Source organism: Argentina silus (genome assembly GCF_951799395.1).
Source record: "Argentina silus genome assembly, chromosome: 13".
NCBI lineage: Eukaryota > Metazoa > Chordata > Actinopteri > Argentiniformes > Argentinidae > Argentina > Argentina silus.
This window is the reverse complement of record NC_139667.1, coordinates 6419789-6441622: the sequence shown is the minus strand read 5'-3', so window position 1 is coordinate 6441622 and position 21834 is coordinate 6419789. Positions and strand designations below refer to the sequence as shown.

General features: G+C 43.9%; 3 protein-coding genes across 5 annotated transcripts; 2 read left to right on the top strand and 1 right to left on the bottom strand.

The window, feature by feature from the left end:
- The first annotated feature begins 333 nt into the window (after positions 1 to 333).
- Positions 334 to 4707, top strand: wdr32 (WD repeat domain 32). Its single transcript, XM_083683060.1, has 7 exons — positions 334 to 973; positions 1469 to 1582; positions 1688 to 1885; positions 2070 to 2272; positions 2376 to 2456; positions 2648 to 2793; positions 2949 to 4707. Exons 1-7 carry the CDS (start codon positions 516 to 518, stop codon positions 3318 to 3320), a joined length of 1572 nt encoding a protein of 523 aa, XP_083539186.1. The 5' UTR covers positions 334 to 515; the 3' UTR covers positions 3321 to 4707.
- A 712-nt stretch (positions 4708 to 5419) lies between these two features.
- cpxm1a (carboxypeptidase X (M14 family), member 1a) lies at positions 5420 to 12311 on the bottom strand. The gene is made up of 13 exons (XM_083683059.1): positions 11975 to 12311; positions 11008 to 11117; positions 10734 to 10873; positions 10511 to 10595; positions 10219 to 10369; positions 9979 to 10061; positions 9736 to 9859; positions 8376 to 8572; positions 8027 to 8206; positions 7002 to 7296; positions 6585 to 6724; positions 6245 to 6347; positions 5420 to 6112 (listed from the first exon to the last, which is right to left on the bottom strand). Exons 1-13 carry the CDS (start codon positions 12180 to 12182, stop codon positions 5787 to 5789), a joined length of 2142 nt encoding a protein of 713 aa, XP_083539185.1. The 5' UTR covers positions 12183 to 12311; the 3' UTR covers positions 5420 to 5786.
- Positions 12312 to 16098: 3787 nt separating this feature from the next.
- On the top strand, positions 16099 to 21695 carry LOC310814076 (RING finger protein 145). 3 transcript variants are annotated; one of them, XR_014554569.1, is made up of 11 exons: positions 16099 to 16929; positions 17210 to 17318; positions 17467 to 17558; positions 17673 to 17914; positions 18026 to 18201; positions 18351 to 18491; positions 18666 to 18848; positions 18947 to 19094; positions 19255 to 19611; positions 19757 to 21572; positions 21613 to 21657. XR_014554569.1 is itself a non-coding variant. In XM_083683333.1 (10 exons), exons 1-10 carry the CDS (start codon positions 16761 to 16763, stop codon positions 20984 to 20986), a joined length of 2754 nt encoding a protein of 917 aa, XP_083539459.1. In that variant the 5' UTR covers positions 16099 to 16760; the 3' UTR covers positions 20987 to 21695. The 3 variants fall into 3 exon arrangements, 2 of the variants coding, with proteins under 2 accessions (XP_083539459.1, XP_083539458.1); XM_083683333.1 differs by having other exon boundaries at positions 18026 to 18108; positions 19757 to 21695; XM_083683332.1 differs by having other exon boundaries at positions 19757 to 21695.
- Positions 21696 to 21834: the final 139 nt, after the last annotated feature.

Sequence of the window (21834 nt, the reverse complement as noted above, 5' to 3'; positions counted from 1 at the left end):
GGCTACATCTTAACTGTCCCTCTACTGTAAATAAATTAATAATAACAAATAAAAAATAAAAAAATATTTCTTCTATCATTGTGACTGCCAATACCCCCTGGTCCTAGCATAAATAACTTTTTCATATGATGGCTGATGAATAGATGATTCATTTACTTAGACAAATGTATTTGTTGTAAGTCGCTTTGGAAAAAGGCGTATGCTAAATGCCATAAATGTAAATGTATTTCTGCAACCGTCAACAGAATCCACTAGGTGGCAGTATCCACTTTATGTTGATCTCGAGCTCCTGGAGAAGAAGGCAAGGAAGCGGAATTCCGTCATGTCATTTATTTTGCTCTAGTTTTCTGTGTTTATGAGGAGCTAGTCGTCTAAGTATCCATTGCGTCTGTATTTAAAATCCCACGGGTTTTTTCTCAAAAGGGGTAGCTGAGTTTTCACCGTTGAATCGAGACATTTGCTACGCAGCAAGAGAACGGGTCCTCTGCACCCACTGACAATACCCAGGCCCTACAATGAGCTCCGAGCGCCAGAGTGACAGCGAGGACGCCGACGAGTCTCAAGACAGGCCTAGCAGCAGATTGTCTGACAAGGAGGACCCCGAGATAGAGGATTCGGATGATGAAGATGAGACCCCTCGAACGTTTCCCCCTCCCCCTAGCAGCCACGAGAATGTTCATAACCGGAGTAGCTCAACATCGGAGCCAGCGGAGAGCAATCCCCGGTGTCAGTCAACGGGAGCATCGGGGTCGGGAACTACCAGTACTGCTGGCTCTGTAGAAGGCAGCTGTTCTAGCCTGTTCTCATGGATACAGAACAGGACTATTAGAAGAGGTCTTTTTGTGGATCCCTCTAGGGATAACTTTAGGACAATGACAAACTTGTATTGCTCAATGAATCCAGCAGCAGACTCTGTCAACTTGAGTACTCAAACCCATGGTGCGGTGTTCAATTTGGAATACTCTCCTGACGGGTAAGAATATATATATATATGCCATTTCGCTGACGCTTTTATCCAAAGCGACTTACATTGCAGTGAGTGCATACATTTCAGTATATATGGTCCCAGCGGGAATCAAACCCACGACCTAAGCGTTGTTAGCGCCATGCTCTACCAACTGAGCCACAGAGGCTCAGAATATCAAGGGGAAGATCATTTACAAATGTGCAACAACAAATGTCACTCTTTTTTAACCACAGTGCATTTCATGTTTCAATGTATAGCCACAATACCATCCTAATGAGTGTCTGTGTGCATTGCCTTTTTCTTGTCAATAACTATAGTCTAATGTGAATGGACAGCCAAACATAAACAATATGAGAGTTAATACAAGGAAGAACTAACAGCTCAGATGTATGCCATTATTGATTCACTCCTCCAGCGAAAAATCCAGCTATATATTTCCTAGACCAGGCTGTTTTGTGCTGGGTGTGTGTATTTGTTATTGACCATCTGTACGCTCATCAGGTCTGTGCTGACAGTGGCCTGTGAGCAGACAGAGGTTCTCCTGTTCGACCCCATCTCTTCAAGGCACATAACAACACTGGTGGAGGCTCACGAAGACTGTGTCAACAACATCAGGTAGGCCAGTTGCTCTCTTCCTTCTCAGCGTCACCTAAACGGTGTAAAAGTCACCCAGTCCCCCCCATATGTTTTCATGATCATGTGAACATTTGCACTTTGTAGATTTCTGGACAATCGCCTGTTTGCCACCTGTTCTGATGACACCACAATTGCGTTGTGGGACCTGCGGAAGCTGAACTCTAAAGTGTGCACCTTGCACGGTCACGCCAGCTGGGTGAAGAATATTGAGTATGACACCAACACGCGCCTCCTGGTCACCTCTGGCTTTGATGGCAATGTCATCACCTGGGACACCAACAGGTGTGTGTATGGCGTGTGTAGTTTGCAAGGCAGCGTGTTTTGTGACTTCAATAGAGCAATATGTTATTCTCCTTCAAGATGACTGTTGCTGTTCTTCACACAAACACCCACAATGGTCTCATTCTCTCCTGTGAACTCGATGCCATTTGTGTTAAAAACACCTTGAATCTTCGTTGCTCTGCAGGTTCACAGAGGATGGCTGCCCACACAAAAAGTTCTTCCACACTCGCTACCTGATGAGGATGAGACTGACGCCTGACTGCTCCAAGATGCTCATCTCAACGTCCTCGGGCTACCTGCTCATTCTCCACGACCTGGACCTCACCCAGTCCCTGGAGGTGGGCAGCTACCGCATGCTCCGAGCCAGACGCACGCCCCTCAGCTCAGGTGAGCCAAAGTCCTCTGCTGTGTGTGTTATATTGTCCAAGTTACCTTATCGTTTTTTTACCGTTTGGTGAAAGTTGATTTGAAACCTTGGGTGCCTCTCTAGAAGGCTCTGCATCCGCATCCAGGTCCACAGGGACTCCTCGTCAGGGTAACGACTCCAGCAAGCTCCACCCGCACAGGGAAGGTTAGCAAGTCTCTTGATTTTATATGAGAACCTCTTGCAATTACTATTCAATTGTATAGCAAAACAACCATGTAGAGACAAACTATTATGTTGACTCGTAATCGCACTGTTTGAGTGGTCTTAGGATGTTTAGCCTGTTCTGTGGCAAGTGTTGACTTCAACATAACAGACTTGCTGTTCTCTTATCCCAGGTCTGTCTCCCAGGAACAGCCTTGAGGTACTAACTCCAGAGATCCCAGGAGAGAGGGACAGAGGGAACTGCATTACCTCCCTGCAGCTCCACCCCAAAGGCTGGGCCACCCTCATCCGCTGCTCCAGCAACATGGATGACCAGGAGGTGAGTTACGTTTGACCCCACAACCCCAGACGTCTGGCTCATGAACCCCTTTGACCACAAAACCACTGACTTGGATGTGCTTATTTGTTCCCCTTCCAGAATGCATGATTAAGAAACTAAGTCCCTAACCATAACCTTCTCCTCTTCCTCTGCAGTGGACATGTGTGTATGAGTTCCAGGAGGGTGCCCCCACGCAGCCCCCCGTCTCCCCCCGCTGCTCCCTCCGCCTCACCCACTACATCGAGGAGGCCAATGTTGGGCGGGGCTACATTAAGGAGCTGTGCTTCAGCCCGGACGGACGGCTCATCTGCTCACCCTATGGGTATGGGGTGCGCTTGCTGGCCTTTGACGAGCACTGTGGGGAGCTAACTGACTGCATACCTGTCCAGACCAGCTGCCTGAAGGAGGTGCGCTCCATCTACTCCCACAGTGATGTGGTGCTCACCACCAAGTTCTCCCCCACGCACTGTCAGCTGGCCTCGGGCTGCCTGAGCGGCAGGGTGGCCCTCTACCAGCCCAAGTTCTAGCACCTGCAATGAACTGCGCTGCAACTGTGTGTCAGACTATATTACGGTTTCAATGTTTGGCGTGGAAACCATGAACTATGAAAGGATGGAACAAAGGGGAACGTTAAAGACACTAACAGACTGGCTCCAGAGGTCTCCCTCTAGGGGCTGAGGGGGGATATCTAAATCCAAACCCGAAGTTTGTCATAATTTTTGCCCAGGATTCAGTGACAACTTGGCTGGTGTCATTCACAAGCAAAGACATTACTTGGTTTGGTAGTTGTTGTTTTTGTTTTTTACTGAGAACTAACTTTTGACTTTTGTTCTTGTTTGTTCGTGAGACATTTATGGTAGTTCTCTTTGAAACATCTTTGTGAAACAGATGCAGAAAAATGATTCTCCTCCACATGTATCACACTCCCTGCTGTTTCTGTGTGCAAGACAAGACAAAAACAGTGTTAGGACATTCGGGGGCACACATAATCTTACTACACAAACAATCAGAAACTGGGCATTCTTGGGTCCTCCTGTGCTCTCACAGATCATGTCTGATTTACTCTGCATCCTCTCCTTCCTTCAGGCTCTTCGAATTTGATTGAGATCCTGGGAAGCCTCAATCCTCTGCTGCTCTCCTTTACTCCTGCCTTTCCGTACATGCTGCTTAACGCTCATACAATCGCTCTGCTTAAAGGACCTCTCACAGCCTTCTCTCAGCAATGGAGAGCAGTGACCTCGCTCACCCTCTACGTTGTACTTTCCCCCATTTTTCTAAAAAAAAAAGATCACTACCCCAGTTCTGTTAAATGTTGTTGACACTATTTTGAGCACGGTGCAGGTTGATGTTTGTACTGACCTTAAGCATGTCCGGTGGTTGAGGCCACTCTTAGAATACGCGTGTGTGTGTGTGTGTGTGTGTGTGTGTGTGTGAGTGAGTGAGAGATAAAAACCCACAAAGAAAACCATGTTGTCCCATTATTAAGCCAACACTTCTTATTTCACAGCATTATGGAGCTGGATGACCAACTGAGCTTGAGGTCCTTTCTTCTCAGGAGTGTGAATTGTTTGTAACCGTTTATTTTTACACCTGTTTCACCACTGTGTTCATCACCATTGCTTCTGAGTTGGTATTGGAAACCTGTATTTTAGCGAGACCAACTGGCCTGAGTGCTGAGCAATGCCTGGATACAGCAACTGATATAAGGCCTTGTTATAATTCCTGCTCATTTCAAATAGATATACAGTAATGTGCCAGTGTGTGTGAATATTTAAGCGATAGACAAAAGTCCATGCCACTATGCACACCAGCCTTTCTGAATATTCTATACTGTGTAAATTGCAGGAGGGTGATGCTCTATAGTGAGTCATCAATGCCAAAACATGTCTTAAGATTGTAAGACTCAGGTGTGGTTTTACCTTACCTGTATCTGCTGTGCAGTGAATGCTTCATTATGACTTCTGTACGCCCAAGATGAATGAAGGAGTGCAGCTTTTTATGTACCTCTGCTGTCGAGTTCGGATCATCTTGAAGATTTGAGTAGTTGAGTATATTCTTTGCTGCTTTTTATTTTTTCGATGTGATCTTGAAGAGCAACTACTATTTTGCCATTGTCAATAGCAAATGTATGTTCACTGCGCTCTGAAGTGTGGATCAAGTTTGTGCTTCTTCTACACAGAATTCTGAGCAAGTAGCATTTTATTAATATCTTGATTCACCAGTCTTGCTCTGGTTTTAACCAATATTTAGTTCTGGTTTGTTGAAGAAATGTTGAATTGTTATCAGTCATAATGGGCACACAGTTTTTGCCACCTGGTATTATCACAATTGGTTCCTCTGGGAGGGGGAAAGGATGTAGCTAACTTAAGTTTGATGCTCACGTTAGTGTTTGAAGTGGCTCTAAATAATCCCAATGATGATACTAATGGTACTTATCACTGAAATAAAAAGGTGACATTTTGCACTGTTTGAAAATACTTTCATTACTCTAGCGTGTGTTCAGGATGCAATGCCCAGAATGTCTCACTAGGTGGTGCTTGATGTCAGAGAGACCTGCTTCAATATTGCATTTTCGTTTCTTTTGTTCATGACAGGGGGACAAATTGAGTTTTGTGAAAACACCCTCTTTTGAATCACCCAATTTGAATATATATATCAGTTAGGTAAATGCCACCCTGCCCCATGGAACAATGTCAGACACTTAACAGACCATGTTAGACCCACATATTTTCATCTGTCGGGCTTTAAAGTCCTTCATCAAACAGGAACTGTACAGCAGATATACAATGTTACAAAACCCATATCAGGCCAGCTGACATGTGAAGTCCTCATTTATAGATGTGGCTTCCATTAACTCACTCTAGGAAAAAAAAACAACCAATGTGTTAACTACATCCGTATTAGCCAGAACTCTAGTGACAATGATAAAATGAAGTAGACATTCACTGGGAAGGCAGACTGTAAAAGGCCTGTCTCCCCTGGCACTCATGTCCTCAGTCAGTGGCTCGGTTTACAGAGTGTGCTCTCTGTGCCTGTTGCTGCCGTTCCCGCCTCTGGTTGAGGACCCTTGTGCTGGCACGGAGCTTTCGCACTCTCAGAGCACGCAGGCGCAGCTGCAGGTCCTGGGGGAGCTTCCCGCCTTTGGCCAGGATCTCCTTCATCCTCTGCTTAGGTGTTTTGACGAGGGTGAAGTCACAGATGGTGGGACGTGGTTCTGTCCCCACACGGCACCGTCGCATGAACGGGAAGTAGCCCTCTGCCCACACGGTCACCTTGTACTCCCCTGGGTTCAGCAGACGCCAGTAGTCCCCATCCACAGCTGAAGAAACACACACAGAGAGGATATTCATTCATTAAGAAATGTAATGTTTGTAAATAATGTAGTTATTCACAATTTAAAAGAAATTCTCAGAGATTAATGAAGTACTAGGAGTTAAAAAAATAAGCCCACCTGATCGAATGTCATGGTCCAGGTCCTCAACTTTGACAATTGCGTCTACGATGCCAGCCTTTGTGTCCTTGTCTCTCACCACCCCTTTGATTCCTCTGTGAACCTGGATTAAGGGAAAGAGTGTAATTAGGCGTCCGTTCAACTACACTGTAATTGCTTGAGTATATATTACCTATTCCAATAGAGAGTACTACTATACATTCAACAACTGAGACTATGACAACAAATGTGTATCAGCTCTGAGTCCAAAGTACTGTATGTAGAGTACAGTATGGGATGGAATGTAGCGGGCGGGGTAAATACTTACTGAGGGACATTGAGAGAGATAGAGAGCACTGACCTGCTCCATATAGACCAATAGGGACTCTTTGTTGTTCTCCCACTCGATGGGAAGCTCGCTGGCGTGGGGGAACTTATCACAGGACAGCTCCACTGTCACTTCAAAGCAATTTGTGTGCATGTAGCTGAAATCATTCATACCTGGAGAGGTTCAGAAACACATATGACATACTGTATTATATATATATATATATATATATATATATATATATATATATAATACATATATATTATAGACATATATTAACAAAGAGAGCACATATATAGATGGTACATTGTAAAGAACATAGACTACCGTAGTTTTGAAGCTGGCAAGTAGTTAATTTTGGTTTATATAATCAGTTTTATAATTCTAAGACCCCTGCAGATATACAGTACAGGGAGAGGTGGCTCAATCTCAAAAGATGAGGTCACTCACTGCCAGGTACAGTGTGCCAGGCTCCCCCGTTGATGACGTTGTTGTGCATCTGGAAGTCTTCATAGTGGCATATGCGGCGCTCAGGATTGGCCATGGCCAAGTTGGTGGAGGCATAGACAGTGGCCAGCCAGCGGAAGAAACTATCGTCTGCGGTGGGGGTGTCCTCCTTGGGCACCCAGTCCTGGGTGCAGTCGAAAGGGTAGGTGACCACAAGCTCACCCCCATGGAGGTTAGCACTCAGCACAAATGGAATGTTCTGCATCCAGTTGATGACAGCACGTGTCTCAGGAGCAACCTGGAACAGCCAAGTATACTGTATCACTGACCCTACTAGCCTCCAGGGCCTCCTTTATTTTACATTGTTACATTGTTTTAGCAAAAAGCAAAGCATGACTTACAAGAATATCATCAAAACTACATGTTTTACAGCACTGTATTCATGTCTTGGTCATATTTCCATGCCATAACACAGCAGCTTTCCTACATCACTGAAGACAGATATTGTGTTACCAAATCCTTTTATGGAGTTAATACACATACTGTGTGTATGACATTTCAGGACCTTCACCAAACATGCAGTGACACTGCTCCCCTGTTAGTAAAACCTCCACTGAGTATCCAGTTTCCTCTTTGCTTCTCATACCCTTTTTTTTGTCCCGTAGATACACAGAGGCCCACATGCCACAGAAGGGAAGTACCCACATTCTTAAGATATCATCCTTCCCATCCTCCGGTTGGGCTTTGGAACTTTTCCAGTGCACTCAATGCATTTACAGAGGAATCAATGGACATTCTCTCAGCATTACCTTATTTGATGTGTGTAAATGTATCAATAGTGAAAATAAATGATAAAAGTAGGATTTTGGCCAGGTTTTAGTAGGATTTTGGCCAAGTTGTTCTGAAGATCATATGGTCTCTATTTTGTAGGATGAGGAAGTCCCTGGGGTATTCCTCTGGAATATAGATCTACTGGAAGTGTGCAATGTTGAATGATACTCTGAGGTGGTATACTGTAGAGTACTTACAAAGGCGTCTTCTTGAGTGTAGTATTCTGGAATGGGGATGTAGTGGTTACTGACTTTAGATTTGTCCTCCGCTATTTCCTGGGCATTCCACATAATTGAGTTAAGGTCTGCAAAGTTGTGGTTCATATCAATCCCCTCATAGCTGTGGCGTCCCAGTACCCATCCAGACAGTTCTGATCCCTAAAGAAGATATGATTTGAGGTAATCATACTTAAAGGTTTGTTAGTAATGGGTGAAGGACAGGGTAAGTGTGTATGCCAGTTTTCGGTGAATAGAGTATGTCCTTCAAGCAGAACAGTAGATTAAAAATCCATGTCGATTAAAAAGGTCAAACAAAAACTTCTTCTACCTTCGCATAGGCTGTCTCGTATCCATCTGGGTTCATAGAGGGCAGTAGGTGGATGCGTGTGTTGGTCACCAGGTGGACGATACGTTGGTTGCCCCTCTTATACTCCCGACACATGTACTGCATGAGGTTAAGCACCAGCTCCCGACCAAGAACCTCATTCCCATGCATCCCTGCCACGTAGCGGAACTCTGGCTCACCTGCCAGCGGGTTGCAAAGACTAATTTACACACACAAATAAGCGGGTGTACACATATCAGCCCTTTCTCAATTGTTAGAAACTCGATTTCTTGCATCCTCTCCTCTCTTCTGTCCTCCACTTCCTTCTCAAAAAGCATTGGAGGTGAAGATCTAGGTTCCTCCCCTTATATTCTCATCCAGTGCTTTTTGAGGAGGAAGCGAGTGGAGGACGGAGGAGAGGACGCAAGGAATCGTGTTTCTAACAACTGAGAAAGGGCCATATTTTAGGCACATATGCTTTGTCTGTTGACAAGACGCTAACATCAGGCCAACATCTTTCTCTTTAAAGTTAAAACTTTCAAGCTCTGTGTATTGTGTTGGGCAATGGTGCGAAGTACAGTTACTAGATTGGTGCCAAAGAGTATAAATGGATCACTCTGGCTTGACGGCACACATTCCTGTATCGATGGGGAGAAGAAATGGAAGAATTGGAAGAAACTAGAGGCCTGAAAATCATCAGCTCTTGTGAAATGTGTTTTCTGATAACTCCTTAATATTGAATACTGACTGGTAGTGACCTACCTGTCTTTAGATTTGTAATTAAGAACACATGAAACACATATCTGACACATATCTGCCATGAAAAGCAACAGGCTCCAGAATCTAATTACCCATGAAACCACCACAGCTAACTATCAGCTGTCAACATATAAATCACCTACATTATCATCTTTCTCTCTCTGGGGAGAGACATACAGACTGTATTTAAACAATTGTTTATGTTACTTTTCCAAGTTACAATGACTAGCTGTAGTTCACTTTTTAAACATTTACATATTGGCAGAACTAAAAGGAGACTGTGAATTGCTTCTTGTTAACCAGAATCGTCAAACAACAGACATTTATAAACAAAGTATACATAAGAACTCACTAATAACAAAGGAATTACTGTAGTACTGAAAGAGCTGGGTTTTGAGTAGTCATTATCAGTATGTTTATATAAGGGAGGCCTTCCCTGAAAACCACTGCAAGATATCCCATCCGGTTGTTGCAGAATCCTCCCTGCCTAGTGCATACTCATACACTTGAGGATTTTAAACTGGACCCCCAACAGGCCTGCCAAGGGTACTCTGTAGGTTCATGGGGTTGTTGCCTTTAAGGCTTTACTGATGTTGTCTCTCACCTAATTCATGCTTGCCAGGGTTGTCTGAGATCTCCATGACATAAAGCTTGAGTCCTGTGTAGCTCCTGCCAATGGTGTAGATACGAGTGATGTCAGGGCATTCCTCATTCACAGACTTCATCAGCTGCAGGGCAAAGTCACTGAATTAGCACAAACCTCTACAAAGAGTATGTGCTTGATAATCTGTGTATATATGATTTGAGTGTGTGTATGGTGTGTTAGTGTGACTCTACATGATATAACCTTTCTCATCTCTTTGTAGTTGTGGTGTCTGAAGTCTAAGTCATCCATGGAGCCAGACTTAGAGGAGTAAATGTTGTCTGGATCTGTGAGTCAATAGAATTGATGAGATCTGTGGATAAGGATAACTATGGCCTGCTACTGTAGAAGCCTCAAGGCTTTCACAGTACATGAACAGTGCATGACAATGAACTGGTTCAAATTAGTTGTTGAGAGCATAATAATATACCAGTAATACTGTACCTGGGATAGTGCAGCCCAGTACCTCTGCTCTCAGGCAGATGGTACCATTGACGTACCAGGTTTGAGGGTTGATGCGAATATAGCGAGCCACCATGGGCTCAGGGAGAAGGCCCAGTACTGGAGTATCTGGATCCTGGTTCCCCTGAAATATCTACAGAAAAATACTAATGTTACACTTTTGAAAGTAAATCAAATTTATATTCCTGGGATGAGAGTATAGGGTGTCTTAAACCTATATAACACAAACACTTAAGAACACTTAAACACACAAGAATCCAAAAGTGTTCCTCACCACCTCCTTTGTCCCATTCATGCAGGTCTCCCAGACCACAGAGTCGTTACTGAGCTGCACTTTGTATGTGTGGACCCAATTCCAGCTGTAAACACATCAACAATGTATATACATCAGTGCTTTACAAATGTAAATTACTGTGTAATAACTGATTGATAAATATCATGTAATAAAGCATGCCTATTTCCAGAGCATGGAAATATACTCTTCCTTACAGACTGACCTCCAGATGGAGTTCCGGCCTTGTAGGATGACCCCAGTGAACAGGGTGGGGTTGATGGCGTCTACCTCTAGCCACTGGTTTTTATCCTCAACCTGAGCACACCACGCCCCATCGTACAGGTCTTCATCCTCAATGCCTGACTATGAACATACATCCAAAATACAGAATTACTCAGGAAGCGATTCAATGGTCGGTAAATTAAACACCACATATGCCACAGCAAAGTTTTACATCGTATTTGGTGGCCTTAGTAATAATGAAACATAAAACCCACCTGGATATTGAGTCTGCCCCTATGAGGGCCCAGTCCAGTCCTCTGGTAAGAGGAGGCCTGGATCTGACTGTCATCTACCCGAAGGGACTCCAATCCCAGTGGAGGACAGTCTGGGGGAGTTAGAGAACACTGTGGATGCTATATCAAAACAATGTCTGTGTCTGTGTTTACATGTCTATATTGGTTTGACAGGAGGGTGTGTGTGTGTGTGTGTGTGTGTGTGTGGGGGGGGGGGGGGGTAGTTCTGTACAATGATATGGGGAAAGTTGTGATGGGGGAGATTTGGTTGCTCTTTTTGAGTGAGAAATTTGGTTGCAGAGCGAGCAGAGATTGCACAATAGGCCATTTTGTTCTCTTCAAGATCTCAAATATGCACAATCCTCCTGGGTCAGTTCCATGGTTGTGTAGAGGCACCCGCACCCCCATCTCCTTGCATGGGAGAGGGGGGTTGCAGATTAGTAAACTGGTGAAAAGCTGGAGAGCTTGGCTGTAATTTGAGACATTCTGGGGGTTAGACTAAAGTTAAACTCAGCAGAGTGGGAGGTCAAGACCTACAGCTGCAGGGTGGTTAAGGATTCAATTCCTAATAAGAAACCCATCTATCACAAAGCAACTTCCAAGAAAAGCATGTCTTTTGCTCATCCAAAATATGTACAAGTTGGCTTGTAAGTGTAGCGGGAACAACAGAGGTAGCCAACTAGACTATATAATGTAATGATATTAATAATATAATTAATTAATTGCAGATGTAACAACAAATAAAACTGCATAGGTGGCAAAATCGCAGACTATTACAGGCTCTTGCGTCACTACTAGTGCTACCCCTTATAAATGACATTCATTACTCCTTAGTGGTTATACCATCATAAACAATTACACTTAAAAAGTAAATAATAGAAAACCAGAGAAAATACCAATGAAGTCGTTGAGAACTGCTGACAATAAATGTATAACGAATTTAAGTTACCCAATACTTTCTTCTCATCTTTCCCTTCACTTCCAACTTTTCCATCCTGGTCTTGATGCTTGTGCTTGTCCAGAACATCTTTACTTATGTTTTTCGTCTCCAGAGTAGTTCTGGCTGTGGTGGAGAACAACTTGGGCGCAGTTGTTGGTTGAAATCCGACGCTACTTTTATCTTGGTAGACAATAGTAGAATTTATTGTGACTGTCATATCAAAAGTTGTAGCTGAACTAATGTTCAAGGTATTGATGACCGTAGTATCATTGTTAAATGCGCCGACGTCTCTAGATGATTTCAAGACAAGGAATATTGAAGAAAAAATGCATAATGATACCCTTGCCATTTTCTCTTCTCTGCGCGTATTTTTTGGAGTCCACACAAACAAATCTGTCCAGCTCCAGACCCCAATCACCCCTCACTTATATAACCCGTAATACATCAAAAACCGGCGCCTCAGTTGCACAGTGACCGTACATCGTAGAGTATGTGTAAAGTAAGTTTTTATTTTGTGGGAAAGACAGTCATACAGTGCCCTGCATACGTATTGGAAAGAGGAAGTACATACTATGTAGTCAAGAATACTTATTGTATTAGTGATTGTTGATTGTTGTCGACTGTTGTTGAGCAAGGAGCAAGATCCCAAAGCATTTCACTATATCAATTACGGCTGTATACGATGTACGTGACAAATACAATTTGATTTTGTTTTCATTTTGATTTGAATAACTGCCATTTCTAGACATGGCACTGCAGTTGTTTCTCCTTTCCAACAAGCATATTGAATAAGTAGCATCAGTACAACATTCAATCACAACTGGAGAATACATGAATATTAGAATAATCTTTATTGGGTTTGAAAAAAGAATGTCCTGTTTTAATGAATCCATTGTAATATGGATCTGATAAAAACCTGAAAGAGATGACAGATGTGACCCCCTCAGGAAATCAGTCTCTTCGTCGTCCTGACACTGTCACATCTGTTTGCAGCAGAATTAGAGAATTAAAAATGATTAACCTACACACCAAGCAGGGAATAAATGACTATAAATGACTGGCATAGATTTGAGTGACAATGAGAATAACTTAGAATGTCATTCAAGGACTTTACCATTGATGAAGCCCCTCTTTAGTTTCTCCCTCTTTGGTTTGGATTTGCAGAGGCGTTCCACCTCCCCAGAGAGTGCATCCATGTGTTTGGACAGTGCAGTCTTTACTTGTGCTAGTTCACTGCCAAACTACAACAAAGCAATGAACAAAATACAGTCATATTAGGATGACTAATATGATCAATAAAAACAGGCTATGGTACAAAATGAAAACAAGATGTGTTTCATTCATGAAGCATAGGTGTAGGCATGAGATAAGGGGCCTCATGAGGCAGTGGAGTTTACATGAAAGTGGTGATGATTGGTAAAATATGGTTTCACTGACCTCCTCCTTCTTACTGCTGTTTTGAGTGTCCCTAGTTGGTGGAGAGACCGTCCATGAGAGCTTCAGCAAGTCTCCTGCTGCATTCAACTTCTTCTGCAGAATGCTGATGTTTGATGACAGTGTTAAGAGGTCTGCCTGGACCTAAAACAGCCATGATAAAGCAGAAACATGTCTTACACTCCACAGCACAACTGTCCGCCTTAATCTTTATAGTCTGGGTGACATGATGAACTGAATTTTTGCTCTGCTAGAATAAAAGATAACTCACACTGGTATGTGTATCAGCATCTGGCAGCTGCGGGATATTGTTGTAAGCTTGCAGGCACTCTTTCATATCTGTAGTCAGGAGTGTTGCGTCTGCTATCTGCCCACAGAGGGCACTGTGGTCCTTGGTCAGTCCCAGAGAATAGAGGCCGAAACAGTCTGCCCATGGCTGCTCCCCAGGGGTGGTCTGACTGTCAGGGATATCTACATGGGATTTTGTGCTCACACGGCCCTTGACAACATTTTGACAGTTATTTTTCTTTTTCATCAATGCCATTTGTAGCTTAGTCGATTCTAGCTTCTCTGTGGAGAGCTTCTTCTCTGCTTTAGACAGAGCCTTCTCTGCCCTGGTCAGCTGCTGCTTCAGCCTCTCTATCTTCCCAGTGTACTCAGCAAGGGTCTGATCGAAAGAAAAGGTTAGAGTCCTAGAAACAATAAGAATGACAACAAACATCATATATTGCAGTTATGCAATTAAAACACAAAGCACAAGCATGACTAAGCACAGAGTAATCGGTAATGATCTGGAAATGACTACTTACTTGTATCAGCTGATCTTTAGTCTTGATGCATGCCAGTAGTTCCTCTGCATGTGCTCTGTGGTCAGACAGGAAGCCTCACTCAGCATACCCTCAAATGTTTTATTCAGCTTCATCTGCTCCTCTGATTCAATGTCCCTGGCAGCCTTTGCAGAGGATGAACATTTCATTTCAAATCTATCTCATTAAATCACTGCTCTCAGCTAGAAAGCCTATTAATTTGGATGAAGAGAGCGATAATGCAATATAGTTAGAACAAGAGTAGAATATAATTACCGCAGGTGGCAGGTTATGATTGTCTTTGTTCTCCATGAGTGTCCTGATTGCACACTGGTGCTCAACAGCCAGCCTCTTCTTGTCCTCATATGCTTCAGCCAACATGGCCTCCATTGTTTTGTTCTGCTCCATCATGGCCTCCAGCTCCTCCTGGTAGTTCTTTGACTGTTTCAGCATGAAGTCTGACAGCTCCTGAAAAACACGGGGTTAAACTTGTTTCACTCCGGGCACTGTGGCTCACACTTCATCCATCAATCAATGTCCTCCTAACTGAATTTTTATTCACCTGCACATTTTTCTCCTTCTCCAGTAGAGTCTGATGCATAAGCTCGATGAGGGAGTCTTTTTTCTGTGCTACCTCATCACTTATTTTGTCCAGCCCCAACACCTTGTCATCGGTGCTCAGTGAGGATGTCTGACACTGCTCATCCTTCCTGACCAGCAGTGCTCTTTGGCTCTGTGGAGACAGTTCATTCAGTCTGTGAAAATGTGCAAAGTATAAACCTAAAAAAGAATCAATCACTGCAGAGCCATACTGTAGCCTATGTGAAACCTGACTAGGAAGTATACCTTGGCAGGTATGTCCAGGTTTGGCTCAGTTGCAGAAGCTCCACTCTTTGAGAGAGATGCGATTGTCTCCTCTGCAACACAGAGTCTCTCATACAACTCTGAGTTCACCTTTTGCCATAGAGCTCTGTGGAGACTGTCAAGCTGCTGCTCCAAGTTTGCTTTTCTGTTTTGAAGGATCCTGTCTCCAGCATTCCCCTCTTTGATTGCTGACAGTGACACCAATGAAGGTGAATCAAACATCTGGTTACTTCTTTTCAAAGTAGCCTGTATAAGTGCTATCTGGTCATCAAGATTCAATTTCCCTTGAGAAGATCTCTGTTGCTCATCCAGGTTGTGAGTTTGATGTTTTACACTTTGTTGGATGAGATGACAGGTCAGCGTATTCTTTTGGATCTGTTCTTCTGAGACTACAGTCGAACATTGGGTTGATTGCCGAGAACAATCAGTCAAACCCTGAGGGGATAAATAAAATCTTGTTTAGAAACCCACGTAGATAAAACATACATGAGCTCAAACCTAAATCAATATCAGGAGGCTGGGTAGTTATAGTTAACTTTCATGTGAGATGTAGCTATGCTGCTCGTCTGTATGCTGTCTAAAGGACACTGACCTTTTGAACCATTTTCAACGTTGACATCTTTGTATTCTGCAGGGAGCGAGATATAGTCACAGATTAAAACAAATTATTGTTGCAAATAATAAGAATAATTAAAAAAAAAAAAAAAAAATGTTTCTCTGATCTGTCGGAAGGTGAAGGCAATGGTAAACTGAACGCATTTCAGAATTCAGACTTCAGATGTTTCCATTATGGAATTGTGTCATAAAAGGACGTAACCATGCAACAAACAAAACTGTTAATGTGATGGATCTGTCCACGATGGACTCAAACCATCTCAAATGGTTATTACTTGTCAATAAAGTTATACATCCATGATTGTACTCCGCAATATAAATGTGATATGCACATTGCTGACTTTTAATGTGAAATTGCGTCAAATCTAATGCGCTATCTATCAAAACGTGACGTGTATTCCGGAAATGGCCACGCAAGCGAGAGGAATCGAAGAATCATAACATTGCACCTTACCACCAATTTTCAGTGTTACCACGTAAACAGGTGGCCGTTTTCTTCGTTTGCTCTTTCACGTCGCCTTTCTTTGTAACGTTTGTGACATTGGAATCAATAGAATTCGGAATATCTGCCACTATGACACGGTACTGATGTCAGAATGAAGCTAGCTTAGCTAGCTCGCCAGATAGTTCTTTATGATAGATAGATCTTTCAGATCATCGCTGTGCGGCAAGTCTGTTGCCCCTCCAAGACCAACAGCTGCTGCTTACTGTTTAGTCAGTATTGCCACTCTAGTAGTATCTCAGCGGTTGTGCACCTGTACCAGGCTTAACGTTAGCTAGTCATGGGACGCCACAGATAACGCCTTGATGTATAGCTCTGTCCAAAAAACCTCCACGTTTGTGGCCAGCTGGAACTTCATGCATGTTTGATTTTGTTGTTTTGTCAACGTGTCAGTGAAAGTCACTGATTGTTGGGGATCCCTAGGCTATAGAGCTGATGTAAAGCGGACTATGATGGACCAGGGAGCGAAGTCTACGCGCTTGTCTTTGAACGTGGCGACGAGAATGGATCTTATCATCATGTGACGAAAGCTTTCCACTACTCAACTAAAAAGCCTTCATTGCACTGCCTCAAGATGCCTCGTTTGGAAGAAATTGCCAACGTTGCCCTAAGAGTGCCAAGCATACTGGTGCTGGACTTGTTGTATAAATGCGACATAGATAGTTTCACAGAGCACCTCAGGGCAAAAAACGAAGACATGCTTTTCAAATACAAATATGTGATCTGGAACCTATATTACCTAGGTACGTATGTATGAACCATTTCCTACAAGTCAGTAGCCTGGTACCAGACTGAAAGTAAGAAACATTGATTCCTGGCTACCGACTACATCGCTCAGACGTTCAGCAACCTGCTACTGTACTACACACTTTTGACTTTGCTATGAATTTGTCTATCCAATTCATTTCAAGTTGTGTATTTGTGGTGTGCATGTCCCAAACCCAAAATTACATTTTCTAAGCATAGCAGAAATGCCTGTCCGACTGGTATTGCCAAATAACACTACTCTTGTGACTCTTCTAGGTCATCTGGTTAATATGGTGGTGTTAGTTCTGCCATTGAGGCACATTGTGAAGCTCTACCTCCACATTCTCACCGCCCTTCTCCTATACGTGGGACACCAGATCTCTAAGTGAGAGGAACGACACTTCCCTGACATGACAGAACAGACATTCTCACTCTATCCAGTCTTTTGTTTTTGGTTATTTTTTTTTGTATGTTTACAAAAGGGTGTTTCTTGCTCCAACACAATCTGTATCTGTTCTGCCTGTTCTCCACAGGGATTATGTGCGTGGAGAGGTGCACCACGGCTATGATGGGGCGTTATACTTGGATTCTCTGGCTTTTAACCGTTTTGTCACCGCACTTACGAGTAAGATTGGCACATGCACTCAATCTCTTTAACAGAAAACAATGTGGTTGCCTAAGTGTTATACTACATCCAGCACACACACATTTAAATGGTACCCTTATGTGTTATGTTTAGGTCAGATTATTCTCAGCACGTTGTGTGCCTTCTTGATGAAGACCAAAAAGGTGTGGCTGTTTTCTGCTCACATGCTGCCACTGCTGGCCAGACTCTGTGCTGTTCCCCACGCAACACTGCTCACCGTCAACTCCTTCTCCATGGTACTGACTGGAGTGGGAGCCACCATGTTCCTCCTCTCAAATCTCTTTGTGCCATATCGTCTGGCAAGGGCTGCTTACTCAGAGTTGCTACAACTAGAGGTAACCGAATCACATATGTGATCCTCTTTCTCCCTCAACCCTCCCAACCCTGAGCTATATTCAATCCAATCGCTCTCATGCCACTCAACCTCTCCTTCTTTCTCCTCTCAGGCGATCGAGCTGTATAGACTTCTTGCAGTGGCCATCTCTCTCTGGAACCAATTTGCTGTCCCAGTGCTATTCAGTGTCTTCTGGTTTGTGCTTTTTGTAGTCCAACTGTGCTCTTATACCATGGCCAACAATGCCTCGGCCAGCCACCAGGGCGTGCTGTTATTCGTCCTCACAAGGTACACTCTCTAGTTTTCTTAGAAGAGCTATATTAAATTCTGTTGTATCTCTGTTTCCATTGAGCATATCTATGTTTACAACGATCGTCAACAAAGGATCACCATATTGTCTCAGGTTTTATGTAAGTGTTCTCTTTCCTCTGTGGTAGTGTCTCGGAGTGCTGCGCCACACCCTATTCTCTTCTCGGCCTGACGTTTGTGGTTTCATACCTCGCTCTGGGTTTGCTCAACCTGTGCAAGTTCTACCTGGGGGGTTACGCTGCTGTACAGAATGAGAACGTCATGCACAGGTGGGCTATTATGGAATAGTGTCATGTCTCCAGGGTTTCCTTGTCACTATTCTACCATTAGCTATATTATGAGATTCTGGCACAGTCCTAGCATTTCTAGCATCCTCTGTTTGGCACATATGTCACTCTTGTCTGTCTGTCTGTCTCTCTCTCTCTCTCCCTCCCTCCCATCAGAGGTGTGACTGAGGGCGTTACTTTGCTCCTGTTGGCACTTCAGACCGGTCTATTAGATATGCAGGCACTACAGCGCACCTTCCTCCTCAGCATCATCCTCTTCATCGTGGTGACCTCTGCCTTGCAGTCCATGATCGAAATCACAGACCCCATCATTTTAGCTCTGGGGGCATCCCGCAACAGGTACAGTCAACAACACTCAAGGACGGGCACCATCACTCAGAACCCACAAGTTTTTTGTTCTGGTCATTGTTATTGATGGCTTCTCTTGGTGCCCGTAGGAGCCTATGGAAACACTTCAGAGGCCTCAGCATGTGTCTGGTTCTACTGATATTCCCAGGATTCATGGCCTACAAAATCGCTCAGTTCTTCCACATGGACTTTTGGCTTCTTATTTTGGTGTCCAGCTGCATGCTCACTTCACTGCAGGTAAGAGAGCTTGAGTAGGTGAGGAAGCCAGAGGTTCAAGTTTGATATATGTATATATAAAAAAAAAAGAAGAAAAAAAAAGTATTAGACTATCTGAATGACCAATATTTGAATACACCAGTAAATTGACAGATCTCTATTCTTTTGTTTGGTCTCTCAGGTGACAGGCACTCTGCTGATATACTCACTCTTCATGGTGGAGCTTTTCCGGAGTGACCCAATAGACAGCCTGGATGAGGTGATCTACTGGGTGAATGCAGTTAGCCGGATGCTGGAGTTTGTGGTAGCACTCTGTGTGGTGGCCTATGGCACGTGGGAGTCACTCTTCGGTGAATGGAGCTGGATGGGCGCCTCTGTCATTATCATCCACTCCTACTTCAATGTCTGGCTCAGGGCACAGTCTGGCTGGAGGAGCTTCCTGCTCAGACAAGAGGCTGCAAAGAAAATCAACTCCCTTCCCAGAGCCACTGCCCTGCAGCTGCAGCTGCACGGCGACGTCTGTGCCATCTGCTTCCAGGTCAGTTGTGGCTCGTTGATCAAGGGCTGGTGTACCAATTGGTCAGTTTAAACATAACATAAACACATTTAAACATAACAGACACATTTAAACACAAACACACAATCACATTGAAGCATAATTCAATTCATCTTCTTTTCCTTAGGAAATGAGCTCTGCTGTGATTACATACTGTGGACATTTCTTCCATGGCAACTGCCTGCGCAAGTGGCTCTATGTCCAGGATACCTGCCCCATGTGCCACCAGTCAGTCAGACCCACCATGCCACCCCCGAGCCAGGGGGCAGGAGATGCTCAGGCCGGTCCGTCTCAGAGAGAGACAGAGACAGAGACAGAGCCAGCAGCGGCGGCGGGGAGAGACGAGAACTCAAACAGAGACACCACACAAGAGGCCCCAGCTACCCCTAGCTTCACAGATCAGCAGGAGGGGAAAGAGTGTGTTGGAGAAGAAGCCAATGATGTGGATAAAGAGGACAGACCAGATGGTCCACACAGGAAGCCTGTCCAAGGCCTCCGTTTCAGCTCCAGTGGCGACTTTGTTGGCTTTGTAAGCCCCGTGTCAAGCTGCTCATCAGGAGATAGTCCCAGCCCTGTGGACCTGAAACTGGAGCCTTGGGATCATGCTCATCCTACCAATAGAGACCGTAATGGCCGACAGGAGAGTGAGAGTTTGCCCAGAGAGGGTGGAGGCTACTGCGGAGAGGTCAAGCGCAGAACCAAAGGTTTATTAGTGCAATCTACTCCCAAAGCCATGAGTGAAGATGATGGCTGGAATACATCTCACTCGGGGGGTGCTAGAGCTGTTTCCTCTCTGAACACCTCCGTGGCATTCCAAAGGGCTGAGGGGAAATGTGATGACTGTGGAGAGCAGAATGGCCAAGTATTGACTAGAGTCGACCTCACTCGCAGCAATGGATCACAGACTGGGGGTACACGGAACTCAATTAAGCGAGAAAAGGATGATGCATGGGAAAACAGATCCTCTGAATCTCTGCCTGGTGAAACTCAAAAGACTTCAATCATGGCTGAGGGTGTCAAGCCAAACACTGAAGGACAAACATGTATCAGCAATACAATGACTACATCATGGAACAATCTTGTTGATTCAATGGACAGAAATAATGGGAATGTAGTTCTTGAGGATGGCTCCTGTTGTGGATATTCAGCTGGCAGGGTAAACCAAACTGAGCCTACCAAACTGAGCCAGGAACACATGGGACAGTCTCACAGTGAAGACGATCCTCCCATGGAGGGTCAAGTAACCAACTATTCAGACCCAGCACTGGACATACCCAGAGAGGCCAAAACTACCCTGCAAAGACCCAGAACATGCACAGAGGCCACTAACTGTTGCACAAGCACAGAGAAGGAGTGACCACATCAGAGTAGTGCCTTGTAGTGGTGAAGGGACACTCAAACAACTCCATTAAACCAATGCCTTTTTCTGTGAAACAATGTTGAAGAAAAAAATGTGTCCTTTATCTGACAATGTAATAAATGTGCTCATATTTAGTATTTAACATTGTTTATTGGATTGGACTGGAGGCATATGTAGCCCAAGCCAAGGTACTGTAGAATGATATCCATAAGATGCCCAATTGCATGTTTGAAAGTGAATTTCATTCATAGTTTAATTCATAGTTATTACAATATCTATAATGAGATCTAACTAGTAGAAATACCTGATAAATGAATCTACTTTTAATGAAAATGAAAACATTATCTTTTTGATTATGATTCAATATTGGGGACACTAATTCCATTTTTACACATGCAGTAATGACTTTTCATTTCATCCTTGTCATGTTTTAACACAGAACTCCACATATAGAGAAAGTTCCCTGTCACCCCAGTTTTATAATATGGGGTAAAGGACTAGTATTTGTGTTTGTATGTACCAGTTGTATGAAGCACATAATCGATCTTGGCCTCAGGCTGTCCTGGAAAGCGTGCGTGCGTGCGTGCGTGCGTGCGTGCGTGCGTGTGTGTGTGCGTGCGTAGTATAACTTTCTTATGACCTGCAATATCATCATATGTCAAGCTACTACAATACACAAGTTGATAGTTGTTCTAATAAAACAATGTTTATTTACTCATGTACTTTTACTGTACTGCTTAATTTAGGTACAGTGGCTAGGGAAGGTAACTAGACATTACCTCATCAATGACTTCACCTGGTGTTACCCAGAGTGGAACGGTACACCTATGGCCTGCTACACTACC

Coding starts and splice junctions, on each gene's coding strand:
- wdr32 (XM_083683060.1), top strand. CDS start 516: ATGAGCTCCGAGCGCCAGAGTGACAGCGAGGACGCCGACGAGTCTCAA. Junction 974..1,468: donor TTGGAATACTCTCCTGACGG/GTAAGAATATAT, acceptor TACGCTCATCAG/GTCTGTGCTGACAGTGGCCT. Junction 2,457..2,647: donor GCTCCACCCGCACAGGGAAG/GTTAGCAAGTCT, acceptor CTCTTATCCCAG/GTCTGTCTCCCAGGAACAGC.
- cpxm1a (XM_083683059.1), bottom strand. CDS start 12,182: ATGACAGTCACAATAAATTCTACTATTGTCTACCAAGATAAAAGTAGC. Junction 10,596..10,733: donor GGCCGGAACTCCATCTGGAG/GTCAGTCTGTAA, acceptor ATGTGTTTACAG/CTGGAATTGGGTCCACACAT. Junction 10,062..10,218: donor ACTGGGCTGCACTATCCCAG/GTACAGTATTAC, acceptor ATTGACTCACAG/ATCCAGACAACATTTACTCC.
- LOC310814076 (XM_083683332.1), top strand. CDS start 16,761: ATGCCTCGTTTGGAAGAAATTGCCAACGTTGCCCTAAGAGTGCCAAGC. Junction 18,202..18,350: donor CTGTTATTCGTCCTCACAAG/GTACACTCTCTA, acceptor CCTCTGTGGTAG/TGTCTCGGAGTGCTGCGCCA. Junction 18,849..18,946: donor CTGGGGGCATCCCGCAACAG/GTACAGTCAACA, acceptor TGGTGCCCGTAG/GAGCCTATGGAAACACTTCA.